The 22,322-nt window shown below is 40.4% G+C and overlaps 1 protein-coding gene across 3 annotated transcripts in view; it reads left to right on the top strand.

The window, feature by feature from the left end:
* The window catches only part of DENND5A (DENN/MADD domain containing 5A), a 103,647-nt gene that overhangs the window by 47,329 nt on the left and 33,996 nt on the right, over positions 1-22,322 (top strand). For all 3 annotated transcript variants that reach the window (XM_008567787.1, XM_008567788.1, XM_008567789.1), the window contains 2 exons: positions 5,405-5,592; positions 20,856-21,173. In XM_008567787.1, the coding sequence (XP_008566009.1) occupies positions 5,405-5,592; positions 20,856-21,173 (506 nt within the window). The remainder of the gene's footprint in view (positions 1-5,404; positions 5,593-20,855; positions 21,174-22,322) is intronic.

Here is a 22,322-nt window from a genome sequence, read left to right as displayed (position 1 = left end):
GGTTTTTTTTTTTTTTTTTTTTTTTTAAATAGCATAATTTTTTAGTTGTTTTAAAATTATATACAGAACAGAGGCTCTTTATCTGATGTGGCCTAATAAGGTAGTTGATGGGATAATTGAAAAGGTCTTTTTGAAGCATTTCGTTTTCAGAGAAACAACTATTCTTTCTGCCCTCATATTTTACCATTTACATAATATTTGGTTGTTATATAATCCAGTAATAAGTTCAACTAGCACAACAAATTTGGGAACAAATGCAGCTGACTCTTGCTAAGCATATAGTTCAGTGAGTGGGAGCAACATATGCTTTCAATGATCGTTTCTTGTGTATCCCTAATGAAAATAATAGTTTTTAAAAAACAAATAAATTATGTGTGGACAGTCAGTGCAGAGAAAGTTGGTAGTTTCCCCTTTTCTTTGGTCTAGAATCCTACCCCTGAGAAGTAATCTCTTAATTTTTAAAATTCTCCCCTCTCCAATATTTTAAAATAAAGCACTGTTTTTTATGTTAGGTTTTTGAGTACACATGTGTTAATTTTAATATTCTTTAAATTAGGCCTACCCTTTATGATATATGTATGATATACTAAAATAAAGCTTGAAAAAAAGCATTTCATTCAAATGGTAGAAATTTAAAACATTATAAAAGGGTGTAAAGTGAAGTATAAGACTTCCACCTCGGGCCCCTGGTTCTCCTTCAGAGGGTTTACCACTGTTTCCTTCCAGTCATGCATATACAATGTACATACTTTTAGAAAACAACAAATGGGAGCATATTAATCATTGTTTTGCACCTTGCTTCTTTCACTGAATAATGTACCTTGGGAATTTCAGGACATACAGATTAGGTTGTTTCCCAAGAACAGAGAATTATGAGAAACATCCGTATTCATACCAATTTCATAGGTGTGCGAGTATGCAAGGACAATTTTAATTCAGTTTCTAACATGCAGGAGCTGCCCTGTAGTTTGTTTAGGGAGGGGGCTTATCTGTGGAGTGATCCCAAGTCCATTGTCTTTCTCTGCACACAGGCATGTCATAAAAATGTGTGGATTCCTCCCTTCTTACATTCAGAGTGGTGGTTTTAATCCCAGTATGCTTTGCATTATTTTCTTTTGTTAAAAGTAATTGCTCATTACAATGTTATGGGATCTGTGAGAGAACCAGACAGCCCTGGAACTAACAGTTGATTTTGATTGGCTGAAACACTTTGGATGCAGCTGACCTTCAGCTGCTTCCTATTTATTGATTTCACCATCTTGGAATGATGAGCACAGAGACTGGCAGTGGCAAAGGAGGTACTGATTTTATCATTTGTACTAGTGTATACAAATGGGTTTTGTGCTGTTGCTTACAGCACTTGGAGATCAGCGTCCTAGTGTGGGTACCACAGATTGATAGATTCCTGAGGCATTATTTATTAAGCCATCCTTCAAGGTGGGATGTTGCTTTTTGTAAAATTTAAAAGTGTAGAGGAAGAAAACCCACAATTCACACAGATCAGAAAGGCTGTAAAATTTCAAATTTCTAGTGTTTGTTAAACCAAACCACATAAATGGAAAGAGTTTAGTCTTGAAATAGGGGATTGTCTCTCATCCCAAAAAGATTTTGTTTCTAAGAATGCCATAATTTCAAATGCATCACAAGGAATTCTTCAGAGTTTTCAATCTGAGGCAATCCACACTACAAGATGCAAGCGGTCTGAGTTTTAGATACTAGTTTAGATTCATCCTGAAGAGTAGGGGAAAAACTAGAACTAGATTTCTGTATTATTGAAAAACCTTTTATGGATCAGAGAAAACTCTTTCGTTCAGACTCTAGCATGCCCTGTTTTATGGTTATAGAGCAGATGTTCTCGTATACTGCAGCTATATACTGTACAGCGCATTCCAGTGCCCAGGAAGCTTCGTGACAATGGCATTTCAGGGAATGCTTTACTCAGAGTATCTGTTGGCCTGCTGTGAGATGTTATTGTTCCTAAGCAGACATGTTAGGAATGCCAACCACATAAAGCAGTAGCACCTGCTTTATTGACTTTGGGTAAGGGAAGGAGGATGCCTTTGGTTTTCCTGTGATTAAAAAGGCTTCTGGTACTTCCTGCCTTTTAAAAAAATCTAGAAATGGTGTGGGTACACTGAAAAGGGGGGAATTATTCTCCATAACATTTATTCAAAATGTGTATTTTAAGAGTAAGTGTTGGGGCACAGTAAGACTAGACCTTTGGCTGTAAATATCATTTGAAGGTGTTCTCCCATGCTTTTACATTCTTTTGATTTATCTTAATTTTGAATTTTAAAGTAAGTTCTTACGATGTCTGAGATTCTAAAGATTATTGCTCTTGAGTGGATTATTTACAGACATATCTAGAAAAAAAGCTGAACGATGTAAGAATTAAGGTCTCATCTGGAAAATAATTAGAATTTTTCTTAGTAGTAATTGTTAAAGTAATAGTAAAACAGGAGGATTTCAGCAGAAATCAGGTAAACAAGCAGAGGTGTCCAGGTGCCCTCATGGAATCGAGACATTACAGAAGAGACTGAGGTAGATCTTGCAGTGGTCTAACTTTTATTATCAGTTATTGATTACCTTCATGTGGGACTAAATACTTTTTCTGAAATAATATATAGATTATCTAACTTGAGTGAGTGTTTTTTATGATTTGGGGAATTTTTTTCCCTTCCTTCAATGGGGTGGCAGTCCTCACTAAATAGTTTTTTTGGGGTTTTTTGGCAGCTGGCCAATATGGGCATCTGAACCTTTGACCTTGGTGTTACAAGGCTGCATTCTAACCAACTGAGCCAAACAGCCAGCCCCCTGAATAGTTTTTAATGTGGGAATGATGATGCTTGGTGAGAGTGCAGCCTTATAACACTAAGTTCATGGGTTCAGATCCCTGTACCAACCAGATGCTCCCCCCGAAAAAAGGCACAATGAAAAATGAGATAGTTTCTCCTTGAACTCTTATCAGAGTCTGTTGCAGATTTTTAGTGAATATGAAAAGCTCATGTTCCTTTGTCCTTTTCCTAAACCAGTTGTATTATTATTTTTTATTATTGGTAATCAAATTTCTGAGCTCAGTTTTACCCACTGATTGGTCACATCACTGATCTGTCAAGTGCATTACTTTCCCCAAAGATGCATATACATTCCTGTAGTGCACTAGATATATTTTAAAAGATGACTTTTAAGTCAGTAATTTCTATTTATTTGAATTACTAGTTCTGGTGTGTTTATACTCACAACACTTCTGACACCAAATGTGTGGATTTTTCCTTCTACTAACCAATTCTCCAACTCTCTGAACACAAGCTGGGTGTCCTACAATTTAATTCAATTCTGACATTAACTCCCCAGAGTTAGCACAAACCCCAAATGTTAAGGGCTCAGTCTCACAAGACTGCCTCCACCTCAGGCAGTTGCAAGTCTAGGCCATCTGTACTTCTGACTGACAGGCTATAAAGTTGACAGGTTCCCATAGTACCCTCCTCATGTTTGAAAATTTTCTAGAATGCTTTTGGGTTGGGCCTGAATTATTTCTGGAAATGAATCACTTAGATTATTTTCTTACAAATGGTTCACCAAACTCAGGCAAGTGCTTTACTTACTATTACTTATTTATTATAAAGGACACAACTCAGGAACAGCCAAATGGAAGCATTGTACGGTCAGGGTATAGGGGAGGTGTGTGGAGCCTCCATGTCCTTTCCGGGTGCTCCATCCTCCAGCACCTCAATGTGTTCACCAGCCCAGAAGTTCTTTGAACCCCCTTGTTTTTTTTTTTAAACGGAGGCTTTATTACTAGGTAGGCATGATTGATGAAACCATTGCTCATTGGTGGTTAACTCAATCTCCAGCCTCTCTCCCCTGCCCTGAGGTCAGGGTAGGGGTTGAAAGTTTCAACCCCCTAATCATGCCTTGGCCTCTCTGGTGAACTGTACCCGTTGTAAAGCTATCCACAGGGCCACAGCCACCAGCCATCTCATTAGCATACAAAAGACTTATTACTTGGAAAATTCCAAGGGTTTTAGAAGCTGTGTGCCAGGAACTGGAGACAAAGACCAAATGTCTATTTATCACATTAGTAAAAAAAAGTTATTTATAGGTCATGCTCTTTGATTAGCCAGGAATAAGGTGATAGGAAGCTTTCCAAGTTTTATTACTGAGCAAATGTAGGATGCTTTGCTAAACTTCCACCAAGTTAATACATACCAGCTTCTGTTCCCTTCTTATTCAAACTTTCACATTTTCATTTCTTATAACTCCTTTATGAACCAAGCTGTGATATGTTTAAGTGGTATGGTGGGTTTTTAGTGCATAAAACCATTTTAACTCCTATGACAACTCATTCGAAATCAGCCTTTCCAGAAGGAAAATTAAAATTTATGTTCCTGCTTTGTCCTTTAATGCCTGAAAGCATCACACCGTTTGTGAACAGTATTTGTTAAATTTCAGTATTAGCATCTTATTGGCTTCGCCAATATGTTTATTACTCATTTAAAGCAAAAAAGCAAAAAACCAAAAAAACCCACACACAGGTCTAGAAATTGCATTCTGAAGAGAAGCTAAACACTGAGCACAAGCCTTCCCTTCTAGGCTATGATCTCTGACCTAGAACAAAAGGTTTGAAGTTAGTCTTCTGGGTCTTTCAAGTTCTAGGGGAGCTTTTTATTGAAATGTTAAAATAATGTTTTTGTGTAGCACAAGCCTTCCCTTCTAGGCTATGATCTCTGACCTAGAACAAAAGGTTTGAAGTTAGTCCTCTGGGTCTTTCAAGTTCTAGGGGAGCTTTTTATTGAAATGTTAAAATAATGTTTTTGTGCGGTCTCCATTCAGGAAAGGTTACCAGGTGTAGGGCAGACTTGGCTAGTGTGGAAAACCAGCCTTTGCATGCCTGTGTTTTTTAATGCTTGACCTTGAAGGCAAAACTCACATAGCCTTCTTACAGGATGCTCTGCAGAATTATCTTGAGTGGTAATTGAGCCTGTTTTTGCTTCATGCTGAATGGAGACCTAGATCACTGTTCCTTTTTTTGTTTGTTTGTTTTAGTTCTCCCAACCCCTTTCTACTAAAGAGAATCTCCTTATCATTCTGGGGGTAGTATTTGGAGGAAGGTGCTATTTATGCTATTTATTATTTTTATTGTATTTCCATTTAAAATTTGATTACTAGTAGGGACCTGTGTGTGTGTATGTAGGTATATTTCAACTTATGGTCCACTGGGGTCACTGGGTTAACTAATACCCATAAGGTAATCACACAGAACATACCCTTCCTGAAGTTTATCCTGATTCTTTCTAAATGAGAAATTGTAATGAAGATTTTAACTTACTGTTTGGAAAGTAAGTGCCTAATTTTTGACTGTTTCGGTTTGTGTGTGTGCTTTTTTTTTTTTTTTTTAACCTAGATTACCAGAGACTGATGACTGTGGCGGAGACGATTACAGCTCTCATGTTTCCTTTCCAGTGGCAGCATGTCTATGTCCCTATTCTCCCAGCTTCTCTCCTGCATTTCTTAGATGCTCCAGTTCCATACCTGATGGGCTTGCATTCCAATGGCCTGGATGACCGGTCAAAGTTGGAGCTGCCTCAAGAGGTGAGAGCTTAAGTGTTGCTACTTCTGGCTTCATCTAGAATTGGGGAGGAAGACTTTGGGATGGGCCCACATAGTATCACCAAGTTTATTTTCTTTCATTTTGGGGAACATGAATAACTTTCCAGGAAAAAAATAAAAACAATGAATTTAAGCTCAATTTGTATTATTCAGAGGTATTTGACATCTTTATCACCTGACACTGACATACATACATTGTAATCTCTGTTTATACTCTGTGTTGTGAATTGCCTTTTTCATATACATTTTTTGTTTCTTTCTTTTTTTTTTAAAGATGGCCGGTAAGGGGATCTTAACCCTTGACTTGGTGTTGTCAGCACCATGCTCTCCCAAGTGAGCTAACCGGCCATCCCTATATAGGGATCTTAACCCATAGCCTTGGTGTTATCAGCACCACACTCTCCCAAGTGAGCCATGGGCCGGCCTCATATACATTTTTTCAAACACGGTATTTTACATATTTTTTAGATATTTATTAGAAAATTTTTTATTATGTAAAACTATATGCAAAAGTATCCCTGTATTCTCAATACCCAGCTTCAATAATTGTATTTTACTTCTATACTTTCCACCACCTGTTCTTTTTTTTTTTTTTTTTTCCTATGGCTGGCTGGTAAGGGGATCTGAATCCTTGAGCTTGGTGTTATCCAGCTTTAACTAGCTTAGCTAACTGGCCAGCCCCACTCCCTATTCTTTTAAGCAAATCCCATATAATATAATTTCATCACTACTTTAGTAGTCAGACATGTATTACTAAGTCAGTAGTTTTCTTTTATAGGCCACAGTTGTTTTGTAAAAGTTGACCCGATCATAGTTATTCTTGTTGTACTGAGCCAGTTCTGAAAACTTTCAAGATAAGGAAGGCCTTGAGAAAGTGTTCCTCCTCTCTTCCTGTGAGAATGCTTGCTCCTCTTTCCTGTTCTTTCAAATACCAAAAGAATTGATTAAAAATATGATATTTTCAGGGCCAGCCCGTGGCTCACTTGGGAGAGTGTGGTGCTTTTAACACCAAAGCCACAGGTTCGGATCCCTATATAGGGATGGCCAGTTAGCTCACTTGGGAGAGTGTGGTGCTTTTAACACCAAAGCCACAGGTTCGGATCCCTATATAGGGATGGCCAGTTAGCTCACTTGGGAGAGTGTGGTGCTTTTAACACCAAAGCCACAGGTTCGGATCCCTATATAGGGATGGCCAGTTAGCTCACTTGGGAGAGTGTGGTGCTTTTAACACCAAAGCCACAGGTTCGGATCCCTATATAGGGATGGCCAGTTAGCTCACTTGGGAGAGCGTGGTGCTGACAACACCAAGTCAAGGGTTAAGATCCTCTTACCGGTCATCTTAAAAAAAAAAAAATATATATATATATATATATATATATATATATATTTTCTACTTAGTTCTAAAACAGATTTAAAGCAAGATTAGAAATATGATTGTTTTGTTTTTCATTTTGTTAGACTTACTAGTAGAACTGGTCTATGTTTTTATGTCATTTTCTGATTGGTATGAAACTAGCTGGGGGGAAGGGCTTTCTTCCTCTGAATTTCTTAGTCATTAGAAAGACCTGAGAAGAAGACTTTGCAGTATACATGGACTGGTGTCAACATGACTCACTGTTTCCTCCCTCCACCAAAAATTTTCTTAGGGGAGAAATTTTTGGATATAATTGAGGAGTATGAGTAAGGGGACTACCAAAGAAGACAGCATGCTCTTGAAATTGGATCTGGGCAGCACTCTTGTAATTGGGCGTGTCTGGGCAGTATCCTTGATGAACATCCCTGATACTTAGACCACACCTGTGATGTTTAAGTTATAGTCAAATGCATCTTTTTGCTCTTTCTCTCTCTCCTTTGGTTCTAGAATCAAATATCTTCTTTGTAAGTTTCTTTCATTTCCACCTCTTTTTTTCCTTTGGTTCTATAAAGCTTTGTGTTCTTTGGAGTGCGACAAGATTAATTAAGGAAGAAAAGATCTAAATGATGGAGAAAACCATTGAGTTGGGTTTTTTTGTGTGTGTGTACTTGTCTACTGTATCCATAAATATACATGAAGAGTAGATATCAAGACTGGTTAAAGAAGAGTAGCTTTTTGTTGTTTGCTTTAAACAAGTGTATATTTAGTATTGACACCTCTTCCTCGTCAATCTAATTATAATTTTGTAAAGTCAAAATAAGAACAATAGCAAAAAGTGGTTGAATGTAGAAGGCCAAAGAGGCATACTCCATGCATAATCTAATAAGTAGGTCACTAAGCAAGAAGCCAGGTTTCTCAGTTTTATTTTCATCTTTGATTTCAGCTTGCTATATACTTGGGACAAGTTCTTTTCTCTCTGTGTGCTTCATGTATGTGGGTGTATGAAGAGGCTGCTGGGAGATCAGCAGTTTTCTTAACGGGACTATGTGAGAAACCATGGGTGGTTAAGAAACTCCGAAATACTCTCCTTTCTGGGGTACTGGATGTGAGAAATGCCCTCACCCATCCAATGCCAAAGGATGGACACGGAGACAAGAGGTACAGAGAAGGGAGACTTTAATTATGGCCTTATAAGGTTCGGGTGTCTGAAGGGCAGGCACATGGAAAAGGGCTGTAGCAAGCAGTTTATTCCGTAGTGCACAAGTCCCTTCCCCCAATTCCTCATTGGCTGAGTACTTCGGGGTGCACAATCTTCCCAGCAGCTAAAATTTATTACCCCCTTGCAATGCAAGGAACCTTTGTCTGGGGGCTCAGGATGAGCCTGTGAAAAAGGCCTGCTTAACACCAGGGAATGAAGAAAACAATGGGAGTTAGTAACTAATTACCATCTCAAGGAGAGCCTTATCTGTTCAAAGAAAACGGTAGGGACTAGTATTAATTACCATCTCAATAAAACACCCTCAGATAAATCTTTTCTGAAAATGAATCACTTAGATTATTTTCTTACACTGGAACCTCTGCTTTTGCAGTATTCCCCGTCATTGTTGCAACATTTGCACCTGAGATTCTGGCCTCTCCCTGTGGTCTACTTGGGAAGGAGTGGTGACAAGGGGACTGCAGAATACCTGTCTGTGCTTCATAAGCAGTTCAAAGTTTTAAGAATCCCACTTCAGACTTTTCCTCTGAAGGTCACACATTTGTGGGGGCAGTTACATAGCTGGATATTTTCTACGTTGATTTTTAGCAGATAACCTCTGGCATATCCTGAGTCAGTATAGTCCCTGTGGAAAACTTTAGACTGGGGGGAAAAGAACTGGCTTTTTAAAGGCATGAAGTACTATGAGGGTGTAGAGCTCTTTTACCTGCCTGTAATCCTGCCAACTGGGCCAATTGTCAAGCTAGTTTTGGGTCTGGAGCTCACAGACCCCTCAAGCCCATTCCAGACTAGGTCACAAACCCTTCACACACCAGGCTGGGTCCCCAGGCCCCACACATACCAGGCTGGGTTCCCAGGCCCCACACATACCAGGCTGGGTCCCCAGACCCCTCACATGCCAGGCTAGGTCACCAGACCCCTCACACGCAGGTCTATGAGTTAGGTAACCGGCCAAAAGGTCCTTGGAGCTGTAGGTTGAAGAGCATGGCCTTGCGCAGCATGGTTGCCCGAGGCAGTAAAACACCAGCCAAGTTGCGGTGCCATGCATGTGCACTAATTTTGTCCCCACCCCCATTTGCTTACAAAGAATGTGCCTCACCACCCCAAACTGTACCTAAGGCGACGGGGCCTAATTAAATTATTCCCAACAATCCACCCCTTCAGGGTCCCTCGCCATACGATCTATGTGTTCAGAATCTTCTGCAATGTTCCCTTCGCAAGAATAAATGACCCTTCCATTTACATAACCTATTGTCCATTCAATATGCCTTAAGGCTTATAGTTCTGTCCTTTAGCTGCATATGTCTGGTTAGTAGTCACCATTGGTATGATGGAATCCTGTAGTCATACTGATGGGCAGTTCAGTGCACATTCAGTAGGTTGATACATTGATTACGCGACTCTGGTGCAGTGCCTGCAGACAGAATGCTATAGGTGAAAAGACAGAAGAGTTATTGGTACCAATAGGGGAAGTTCTCACCCCTCTGGTAAGATACATGCCAGTTTGCCATCCTGAGAAAGGATGGTTGCTGGAATAGGTATCTTACCTGGCTTATGATACCATACTTTATCTGCTAACACTGTTGGATCTGTAGGTTCTACACATAACAGTATAGGGGAACTCATGATTGGCCATAATGATAATACAAATGTGCCCTTTGGAATAGAGCACTTATCTGTTCCAGGCCATGTTACCTTTACTCAAGGAGGCCAGGTACTTGTCACCCAAGGTGAAACTTGCAAGCCTTCCTCTAATCCTTTTCCCCAAGGACCTATTAAACCTACCCAGCATATATGGGGGGCTTTTATTCTCCAAGGCCATTCCCATTGTACTGTCTGTCCCTGTTGCAAATAGGTTGGGGCTGGTAAAAGGATATTTCCATTCTTGCCATATCCTGGCTTCAAAAGGTTATCTTTAGTAGTGATTTGCAGCTGTATAGGTGCTGCAGCCCTAGGCAACAGAGCTTCCACTGGAGAGAGTCTGCCCTTGTGGGGTCTCTCATTTTGAATTCTGACTGTTGCCCATAATTGCCATGTCCACCCTTTCAGGGATGGGGGTTGGGTAGATAACCTTAGTCCCTTTTTTAAAAGGCCATTGTACCATTCAGTCATTCCTGCTGTCTGGAGATGATATGGCACGTGTAACTTTCACTGAAAGGACAACTGGCTGGCCCACCTATGAACCCCATGTCCAGTAAAGTGGGTTCCATTATCACTGTATAAGTATAGGCTGACCATACATGGCTATAAGGCTATTCAATGCCTTCACAGTGTTTAACTGGTCTGTTGCCTTGCAAGGCCATACAAACAAGACCAGTAGCAATAACAACAGCTGTGAAGATGTATCTGAAATTCTCTGACCTTGGCAGTGGTCTGACAAAGTCCACTTGCCATTGAGTCAGGGACACACTTCTCCAGGTTATTTGCCCATCTGTATGGGGCATCCACCAGGGATGTGGACTCTTGAGCACACACTGGACAAGCATGACAGGCATTCACTACATCTTCCCGTTTTATAGGAAGGACCCATCTTTGAGCCACCATCCACATGATTTTACTGCCAGCATGCGGCATTTGTCGATATAACCACTGGGCTACATCAGTAGCTGGGGCTCTCTCCAGCCATCATACCTTAGCCAAGGCATCAGCTTCATCATTTCCTGGACTGGCTAAGGGGAAGTGTCCTGTGACATGGAAAAAAAGTTACTTTTTTCTCATGCCCCAATTACCATAACTCTTGCCACATGACTTGTCCCCACAGGGGTCGGTGGCCTACCATCCACTGTTGATACATCCAAGTAGAGATCCAAAGGGTTAAACCTTTGTACACAGCCCAGCTGTCAGTACAGATAGTTAATGGCCCAGGCTCATTTTTCAGCAACAGCTGTCCATCATACTGAAGGTCCCATGCTAGAGCCATCTGTATACCAAGCTTGCTCTGTGATAGGTCCCTGTCCCTCATGGAAAGGTGTAGCCTCCACCTCCATCAGTAAGGGTTGTGCCAAAGTTTCCTCCACAACCTCTGGGCCTAGCACAGTTTGCAACATTTTGGACAGAGGACTCATTGACGCAGTGCTCCTTTGTTTGTTAATGCATACAGTGGGCATGCCATTTGGGCTATATGGGGTACAAAAGCTCTCCAATACCCCCAAATTTCCAAATATGTCTGTAGCTGAGCTACAGTTGTGGGTCAGGTGTATGCCTGTATCTTATCTATAATAGCTTCTGGGATGACTCTTGTCTTACCCGACCAGACCACTCCCAGGAATTTGACTGACAGCCCAGGTCCTTGCACTTTGGCCATGTTCACGGCCCACCCACATTGTTCCAAATGACTTAGCTTTGGAGCTGCCTGGTTTAAATCTGCAAGAGAATCAGAGGTTAGTAACATGTCATCAATGTAGTAAAAACGTTGTAACCCATGCTGGACCTAGTCCACTTGGCTAGGTCCCCAGCCACCAAACCATGACAGATGGTTGGGCTATGCAGATAACCTTGGGGCAATACTTGAAAGGTCCACTGTCTTCCTTCCCATGTGAAGGTGAACTGTCTTGGCTATCAGCCGAGATTGGAATAGAGAAAAAAGCATTTGCACAGTCCAGTACATAATGATAAGTTCCCAGCTGAGTTGTCAGCTGATCCATAAAGTTGTGAACCGAAGGCACAGCTGCATGGAAAGAAGGCAGTACTTTGTTCAGTTCTCGATAATCTACAGTCATTCTCCAAGTACCATCAGGCTTTTTCACTGGCCATACTGGAGCATTAAATGGGCTATGAGCCAGATGAATAATGCCTACTTTCTCTAATTTGAATATAGTGGCACTTATCTCTGTATGTCCTCCTGGTAGGCGATACTGCTTTACATTAACTACACATCTTGGCTTGGGTAACACCTGTGGGTCATGTTTAGCATATCCTTGTAACACAGACTTTACTGTCCGTATTTGCAGCCATAACTCTCCAACTGTTGTTTGCAGGTGCAAACCATAAAGTACATCCATACCCAAGATGTATTCAGCTACGGGATATATATATATATATACAGTACATACACAAGGAGGTAATCTTCCTATGCAAAATGGCAATGACACAGCTTTGACCTCAGTCATATGTCCTCCTATAGCCATCTATCCAAACTGTGGCCCCTGGAAACTTACCTGGATTGCCATGTATCAGGTGATATTCTACAGTTGTATCCACCAATGCCAAACATGCTGCACATTTGTCCTCAACCAATATATTGCCAATTCAACATGAGGCTCTGGTCCTTGCCTTCCCCCAAAAGACGAGTACCTTGGCCTGCTCCCTAATCGAAATGGAACAGTTCATCTGCCTCCTCGGGAGCAACCAAAAAATCTTCTAAGTCCACTGAGCATACCTTGCTACCTATTTCCAGACGTTTGGTGAAACACTGTTCAGGGCACAATTGCTGCCACAAGGCAAACAAGACTGCACTTGGCTGCTGGCCAACTTTCTTGTTATCAACCCCTGCTGCAAGCAAGTCAAGCCACATCTGCTTACTGCTAGTCTTTCTTGGTCCCTTCGGGATAAAATCCCAAGCATTTCTTGGGGGTTTGGTCTTAGCCACCTTTTGGACCCCTTTTGCTTGTCTTCTATCCTCTACTTCACCCAAGATAGCTATCATGGGCGTTACCTCATGTATAGGATGACCAATGTATGGGGCTAGCATGGCCATCACTGACCCAAAGGACATTGACAGGACATTTTGCTGCACTGTGTCTCTCATGCTGCCTGTAAAATTTTCATCGTCCGGGCTACGAGTGTTCACATTAAACATGGACTGCTGCATCCCCAGCTCCCGAATGATTTGGACCGACTCAGCATATGTTTTCCATTTACTAACAATCTTGAGCAGTTCTCCAGCATTTGCCCACATGGTTTGGGCAGCTGCATTCACCCAGTCCATCAAGGAGTGATTATCTCACCCTTGTGCATATCTGCAGCTATTCTGCAATCGCTGCCTCAGGGATGGGTGTATGGTAATCGAGGCCAATTTCTCCATCTCCTCACCAGAGCACATCACATTATCTGTCCCTAGATCCCATAACCACAACAGCCAAGCAGCCAGGGTCTCCCCACATTTCTGCCTGAACTGTCTCCCCAATTCAACCATTTCCTGGGTATACAGGACATAGGTGGTGAACTGGGTCACCTGTGGATCGCCCACTGGTTGTCCGGTCCCATAGACTGCTTGTGTCTCAATTTCTCATGCACAACAGGTCATGCTTGGAGATGCATGGACCCCCCCCAACTCACTGCTGGGTTGGTCATCTTCCCTGGTGTGAGGGGCAGGAGTGGCCAGTCGCTGCATGTCGTCCTCCAAAACATTCATCCGTGCTTCCAACAACTCTGCTTTCTGCCACAAATCTCAATCAGTTTGCAGCATAGTGATCAGCAGCTAGGCTCCGGTCAGCAGAAAAGTAGCCACCAGGCACCACATGCCCAAGGATAGCCACATTTCTTCCCCCTCTCTAGGGGTTTTCTGTTGTAGTGCCTGGTCTATGCTGCCTTGCAATACAGTAAACAGCAACCAGATCCCAGTCAACAGGGCACAGCATATTCACACATAGCCACATTTCCTCCTTTCAAGGGTTTTCGGCTCCTGTACCTGCTCAGAATCCTGTTGCAGACTACGCCAATTGTCAAGCTCTTTTACCTGCCCATAATCCTGCCGACTGGGCCAATTGTTGAGCAAGGGCTGGGTCTGGAGCTCACAGACCCATCAAGCCTGTTCCAGACTGGGTCACAAACCATTTACACGCCAGCCTGGGTCCCCAGACCCCTCACGTGCAGGTCCGTGAGCTAGGTAACCGGCCAAAAGGTACTTGGAGCTGTAGGTTGAAGAGCATGGCCTCATGGGGCATGGACGCCCGAGATAGTAAAATGCCAGCCAAGTTGTGGTGCACGCATGCGCGCTAACTCCACCCCCAATTTGCTTACAAAGAATGCGCCGCACCACCCCTAACTGTACCTAAGGCGAGGGGGGCTGATTCAATTATTCTATTTTCCCAACAGAGGGGTACACATAGTGAATGGAAAGTGATGTTATTTTTGAAAAACAGCTTTGGGGTATCTCAGAAATAGAACACATTTCTAATTTTAAAAAATACTTCACAAAAGCATAAAGAATAAAATAAAAATTACCTCAAATTTTACTGCCCAGAGATAAGTACTTTCAACCTTTACTACCGAGAGATAACTACTTTCATCTTTAAGCTATGCGGTATCTTTAAACCATATGAGGGTACTTCAAAGAGTTCGTGGAAAGATTTGTATTATATTTAAATTCTATTTTTCAGGAACTTTCTGAAGTTACCCTTGCACTATTAGAAGGCAGCTTCGAGGCAGGACTGAGAAAATTCACCTGTGCAAGGGGACATCATCAAGGTAGTGAGGTGGGGGCAAGCTTGGCTTATAAGAGACTTTCTTCAGAGGGATGGAGAGTGGACATTCCCTAGCACCCCAAATCAGAATTCATCAGTTGTTGCCCCATGTTTGGGCATTGGGAATCTGTAAAAAGCCTTTTGTTGCTTTTTACACCAATGCATGAGCTCAGATGGCCCTGAGCAAATGCAAGTACTGAGCTGCCTTGTGAGGCGTCCTTTGTCCAGGCTTCTCTTTTGGGCTTCATTGTCTGAGTCCAGGAAGAAGGCATTTCATCCACAGCTATGCCAAGGAATAAGCAGCGGATATTAGGTTAAAGAAGAGGGTGTCACTGTTTTCTATCTTGGACCCTTCTTTTTTTCTCCTTTCTCAGAACATTCCTTCAGTAGCTTTTTCCCAGTAATCTGTGTGTTGAGCTCCCCGTCATTGAATAACAAGAGGATAGACTAGGCAGAGAGGCTGACTGATTTGGTATTAGTTACTCAGGGTTGGGAAAGGGCATTGGGACCCCCCTGCAGGAAAAGATTTAAGAGACTTTTTGGGATTTGGGGGATCCATGTGGTCACTCACTACCTCAGAGTGGCTAAGTCTTCCTATGGTCCCTCCCAACAAGGCAGGAGCTTAACAGAAGGAAACCGATCACTTGAGGTTTAGTACCTCTTCCAGGTTACTACTTCTCTCCAAAGCTGTTATGTAGGAGTTGGCCTCTTACAGCTGAGAGTGCCTGAGTTTGTGGTAGGTTTCTAAATTGGTTCTGTTTGCTAGAGCCCTTGTATGCTGGGAGGAAATAGCATGAGGCTATTGTATGAGCCTAGAAATGGTCTTATCACTTTGCCTTCCTGACCCCGCCCACTTCAGCTCAGTTTTGAAAAGAATGGCTAGTGGTCTCTACTTACAGGCTCCTATCTTATCTTAATCTAGATCATCTCTGAAATGTGCCTGAGCTGCTTTCTCTCCTCTAGCTGCCACTGGTCAGGGGTATCCACAAATGTGGTCACAGCATTAGGAGTTTATAAAATTCTTCACAGACATTCTATATTTGGTTCACAGTAGTGGGAGAAAACCCAACCAAGCATTATTGAGTGGATAGTTATTTTTAGTTGCCTCTATGTTTCCTATTGGAAAAACTGCTCTTTTTCCTCTAGTGAGAGGAAAACAGAGGGGGTAAATGATTGCCATGTATGTCTCTGTTGGGTCACAGTACCTTATTCTGTTAGCTGTATGGACATGGCTTATGAGGCAGGTGATCTTCATGACTAGATGATTTAATTGTCTTTAATATCTTTTTAAATTGCTTGGTCTGATAGCATTTTAAATTTTAAAATCTTAGAGGAATAACTGAAAAGTAGCTTATTTTTAGGTGTTAAACATTTATTGGCCCTTTAATTATGCAGGGCTCAAAGTTGTTATCTAGTGGAGGAACTCTAAAATGAGAAATCTAAAGTGATTTTTCTCTACTCTTTGAATTTCGAGATGGGGAAGCTCTCTTTTTTAGTTATAGATTGGTAGATGAAGTAACTTATACACTTAGCAAATGTTTATTGAATAAGACATTTATGGACCTGTTAAACATGCAGTTTTAATAGATTGAGAGTTTGTGGAATAGTTATATTAAGCTGAAGTTACCATGTTATCCTCTTGCCTTTTCTCTGAGCATATGAGATTTATTGGCATAGGGATAAACAGATAGATCAATGAACTAATATTTTGTTCTACAATAGAAATACAGTACCAAAGGAAAGACTTTTTTTTTTTTTTTTTTTAAAGATGACCGGTAAGGGGATCTCAACCCTTGACTTGGTGTTGTCAGCTCTCCGAATTGAGCAACCGGCCATCCCTATATAGGGATCCGAACCCGTAGCCTTAGTGTTATCAGCACCGCACTCTCCCGAGTGAGCCACGGGCCGGGCCTGGAAAGACTTTTTAATAATGGAGCTGGAAAAATCATTTATCCATAGGAGGAAAAAAGAAAGATTACTACTTCATGCCATGACAAAACCAACCTCAGATGGGCTAGGAATTTATTTATTTATTTATTTAAAAAAAAATTTTTTTTTTTTTTTGTCTTTTTCCGTGTCCGGCAACAGATCGCAACCCTCAGTGTTGCCCCCGTACCGGACCAGGGACCGGCAACAGGATCGCAACCCTCGGCGTTGCTCCCGCGCCTCGCTCAGCCAGTGAGCGGGAACCAGTCTGTATGTGGGATCCGAACCCTCGGGCGGGAGCACCGCCGCGCTTCCCAAGCGGCGCACTATCCAGTGCGCCACCGGGCCGGCCCTAAAAATTTTTTAATTTTTTAAAAAGATGACTGGTAAGGGGATCTTAACCCTTGACTTGGTGGTGTCAGCACCATGCTCACCCAGTGAGCTAACCGGCCATCTCTATCTATATGGGCTCTGAACCCATGGCCTTGGTGTTATCAGCACCATGCTCTCCCGAGAGGGCCAAGGGGGCAGCCCAGATGGGTTAAGAATTTAAATGTCAAAAGCACATGTTTAATCTAGAACAAAGTATTAACGAATACCTTTCTGACCTCTGGGTAGGGAAAAATTTTATAAACAAGACACAGAAAGCACTATTCATAAAATAAAAGATTGACGAATTTGATTTTCTAAATTAAGAAAAACACTTCTTAAAGATAAAAGCTAGGAGAAGAAGGGTGTCAGGTCTTTTTCTAGTGTAATGTTGCCATACATCCCCAGAACAGAAAGAGTGGAAGTAGCAATAACTTTGTAATCATGCAGTTATCAGTCATCCTTTCAAAAAGTAACAAGATAATGAAAGAAGAATCTAAGATATAGCAAGAATGTAAACCAAGATATTATGAGGTCTAAAAGAGAATATTAAATGTGAACTTTTATCCTTGTTCTTAGAATCCAAAAAAACCCAAAAATCAAAACTAGGAGAAGATAACCTACAGAATTAGCATCAAGAGAATATAAAGAATTCCTACAAGTCAGTAAGAAGGTGATAACCAAATCCAGTAGCAAAATGACATGATATGAACAGGCATTGCACAAAAATGCACATTTCTTAACTTCACTTCCAATTAGGGAAGTGTAAATCAAGTGCACATACAATGCGGTATGGTAGACCCCTCTATCTGAGGTGATACGTTCCAAGACCCCCAGTGGATGCCTGGAACCATGGATGGTACCGAACTCTATATGTATTATGTTTTTCCTATACATACATACCTATGATGAAGTTTAATTTATGAATTACACACAGTAAGTTACAACAGTAACTAATAATAAAATAGAACAATTATAACAATATGCTGTAATAAAAGTTATGTGAATGTGGTCTCGCTGTCTCTCAAAGTATCTTGTACTGTACTGTGGGTAACTAAAACCATGGAAAACAAAACCATGGATAAGAGAGGAGTAATATACCATTTTATGCCCATTTCATTGGCAAAATTTAAGAAGTGTGGTGATACCAAGTTTTGGAAGGGATTTGGATCAGTAGGATCACTTTAGATTGCTGGTAAAAATGTAAATTGTTGCAACCACTTTGGAACACAGCTAGGCATTATCTTATAAAGTTGGACATTTGCATATCTTGCAACACAGCAGTTTCACTCCTAAGTTATACCCCAAATAAGATCTTTCTTGTGTCCAAGAAGACATATATAATAATGTAAATGCAATAAGCAGAAAACAACTGAAATTCAGTATGGCTACACACAGCAACATGGCTGAATCACAGTTAATGTTGATTGAGGAAAGTTAGTACTAGAAGACTGCTTATGAAATGATAATCCTTGTATAAAATTTTAAAAACATATAAAATTTAAAACCATGCAAAAATTTAAAGGCATACATACATATGTGATAAATTTTAAAAACGCAAAAAGATAAACAAAATTCAGGGTAGTGATTACCTGGGAGTGTGAATGTGTAGGTTAGGGGGATGGGATTGGGGAGGAGCACATAGGTAGATAAAAGTATTGGTAATATTCTAATTTTGGGGGTGGGCTGAAAAAAAAAAATGTCTTTAAGATTTCCCAGAAAGTTGTCAGTTTACATTTGCAATACCAATGTATGAAGTGTTTGTTTTCTAGTAACTTTGTCAGCATTGGACATTATAAATCTTTTAAGTCTTTGACAGTTCAGTAGGTGAAAAATACTTTTCTTGCATTTTTTGGTTCCATTGAAATTGAACTTCTTTTCATATATTTGAAGTTAATTAGTCAAAAGTTCTGTTTTCTTTCATATCCTATTTCCATTTTTAAGTTGTGTGAATTATCTTTGTCTTAATGATTTCTTTGGATATGAACCTTTTACATGGTATATATGACAACTATTATTTCCTAGATAGTTTATTTAAAAATTTTTTTATGGTAGTATTTACTTTTATGATTTCTAACCTTGTATAAAGCTTGGAAAACCCAACTCCACCCTAAGATAGAATGGTAATCTTTTATATTTTCTTTTAATACTTTTGTGGGATGATTTTTTTACTTTTGTTATGGGAAATATCAAATATGCAAGAGTGAGGAAACTAGCACCCATCATTATTAAACAATCATCAATTCATGGCCACTCTTCTTTCTTTATTCTCTCTCTCCCCACTCCCCCTACTGGATTATTTTGAAGCAGATCTCACAGCATTATTATGTCATCCAGATATGTTCAGTATATATCTCTAAAAAATAAGGACTCTTTTTAAAACATGAAGTGGCTTAATTTTTTATATTTAAATCTTCAATTTATCTCAATTTTATTTTTGAGTATAGTATTATATTAACATTTCTAAACAGACAGTCATTTGTCCCCAAAACATTTATTGAATAATAAATGTCCATCCACAGTACATGGGCCTATTCAATACTGTTCTTTTCCAGTGGATTATTGTTTTATGTTTATTTTAGAATCCAGTGAGGCAGGTCTCCCCTCAAAATTTTGTTATCTGTTTTTTTTTCTTTTATTCTTCTAGGCAAGATCCAGAATCAGTTGATCAGATATATCCTTCCAAAAAAAAAAAAAATCTTGCTGGGATTTGAAAATATTTACATTAAATTTACAAGTAAATTTGGAGATTGTCAGCATTTTTCATAACAGAGTTTTCATATCCAGTAATATTGTATATATATTTATTCAAGTTTTATATTCCACAATGACAATAACAATGTTAATTAATATTTATGTACTATGTACCTGGCACTGTGCTAAATCCTTGACATTTATTGTCTTATAATCCTTAAAACAAACCTATAACATAGGTGGTATTATCCTTATTACGTGAATGCAACAGACATACCTTTAAGTGTTTAATCACTGCAGTGAAGGAAATGACAGTTGTCTTGGCTAGAACAGGTTTGTGGTTATAAGATAAATATAAAAAAGTAAAAGACTTTTCCAATTTGTAGCTGCAGGAAAATTTAAACAGGGACGAGAACTATGAAGTATTTAAGTTAAATTCAACAAGAAATGTGCAACACCTCTAAGGAAGAGAAGAGTGGATGGTTCTTTCAGAGCTTAAGGGTATGGCTGAAGTCAGGCTAGCTGAGTTCACATCTCAGTTCTACTACTTATTAGCTGTGTGACCTTGGACGTGTTATTTAACTTCTCAGTATCAGTTTTGGGATAGCTAGATATTGCCAACTTGTTCTTTGTTAATCTGTTGTACCCACCCCATCAGCAGTGTATGAGAGTGCTGTCTTTCTACATCTTCTCAGAAGCAATCTTTTTTTCTTTTTGACAGCTGGCTGGTTCAGAAGCAATCTTAAAGTGAGAAGGAAGCACAGAAATCATCAGGATCAGCCACCTTACTTGTCAGGACTGAGGCTCAGAAAGGGATAATGCTACACTCAGGGTCATACAGGGAGATAGTGACAGAGTCAGATCTGGAACCTAGACTTTCTAACTCCTAGTGTTCTTTTTGCTGACTGTAGAATTCATGAACTTATCAAACATTTAATGAGCATTTACTATGTGAGACTTTTGTGTTAGATGCTTAACATCTATGACATCATAAAATGCTTACCACTGTCTAACATAAATGTTTTTATCTCTTTATCTCCATTTTACACCTGAGAGAATAGAATCAGAGAAGTTAAGTAACTTTTCTAAGGTTACATACTAGAAAGTGGCAGGGGAAGATTAGAACTCAGTTCTGTCCCATACCTGAGCCCCATCTTCTTTATACCATATATTGTATTTGTGCATTTCAGGTGTTTTCCTTCTCTTGTTCATTATCCTTTCTAAAACTTCTTCCTTAATGTTCTGGAGTTGTTCACATTCCTCGTCCTGTTTTGACTTCCAGGCTAATCTCTGCTTTGTGGACATTGACAACCACTTCATTGAACTGCCAGAGGACTTGCCTCAGTTTCCCAACAAGTTGGAGTTTGTCCAGGAAGTCTCTGAGATTCTCATGGCATTTGGCATCCCCCCTGAAGGGAACCTTCATTGCAGTGAGAGTGCCTCCAAGCTGAAGAGGCTTCGGGCCTCTGAGCTTGTCTCCGACAAGAGGAATGGGAACATTGCTGGCTCCCCTTTGCATTCCTATGAACTCCTCAAGGAGAATGAAACTATTGCCCGGCTGCAAGCCTTGGTTAAGAGGACTGGGGTGAGCCTGGAAAAGGTAAGATGCTCTATATAAGTCTGTGACAAGTTTGGTCTGTGCTAGAGTGCTGTCCTGGTGAAGTAAGGTGTGAGATGAAAAAAGACCCAGTTCGAGACAAGGCATATTTATGAGCAGTGAAAGAATGCTCTGAATGGGAGACTCTGGATTCAGCTCTGGCAGATGTCATCCTAGTAAATGCTACCTGAATCTAAATCTAAGGAGACTCTGGATTCAGCTCTGGCAGATGTCATCCTAGTAAATGCTACCTGAATCTAAATCTGGGCAGCTTCTTACTTGGACGTCAAGGAGAGCCTACTGTCATTCTTTGTTAACACTATGGCAGAATGACTTGGAGGGATGATATAGTAATCCTATGAAGACCTCTTTCAGATCCATTGCCTTGTGAGTTTCACAGCAACCTAAGGCACATGGAGCAGGTATTGTTAACTGTTTCACAGCTAAAGAAACTGAAGTTTAGAGAGCCTAAGGATTAAATGACCAGTAAGTAGCTGAGCTGAGACTAGAATCCAGTTCTCTTGAATTCTAGGCTCTCTCCAGGGGTGTACTTAGCTTTTCATTTTCTGACTTTGATGAGACTGTCAGCTTTCTGTACTTGTTTACCCATCTCTTCATCCTTCTCATTCTCACTGTTAAATTACTTTGTAAGGTACGTGTAAACAAATGGGCCAGTGTAATAATTTTGTTGGGCTATGTTTTTGGTGAAGTGTGAAACATTTCATATTTCTTTATTTAGTCAGATATTTAAAAAAAAATCACCACAGAGAAATATTTAGGGAGATTAAAAAGGCTTCTTTTAGAGGCGAATCCCGAGGAAGAAAGATAAGGAAATGATGTGGGGGAGAAAATCAAAGAGATGAAGAGAGCCAGAGTCTGACCTTGTTGCTTTACATTATTACTTCTCATTGACTTCCCAGATTCCCTCCTTCTCCCTCACCCTTGTGATAATTACCACCCTTTCCTCTGGGGCTGAATCTTTCTCTACTCATAATGATCTTATTTCCACTTTCATTGAATTGCTAGATAACTTTAAGTGGAACTCTTTATCTCCCCTTTGCATCAGAATCCCTTCCTCTTTTTGTTTTTTCCCATTTTTTCCTCTTCTGTTTTCACCATTTGCTGCTAAAAAATTACTGGAAAAAATCAGAT

The sequence above is a fragment of the Galeopterus variegatus genome, unplaced genomic scaffold (genome assembly GCF_000696425.1).
Source record: "Galeopterus variegatus unplaced genomic scaffold, G_variegatus-3.0.2 Scaffold344, whole genome shotgun sequence".
Lineage (NCBI taxonomy): Eukaryota > Metazoa > Chordata > Mammalia > Dermoptera > Cynocephalidae > Galeopterus > Galeopterus variegatus.
The sequence above is the reverse complement of the archived record's forward strand: the minus strand, read 5'-3'. Positions and strand labels throughout refer to the sequence as shown.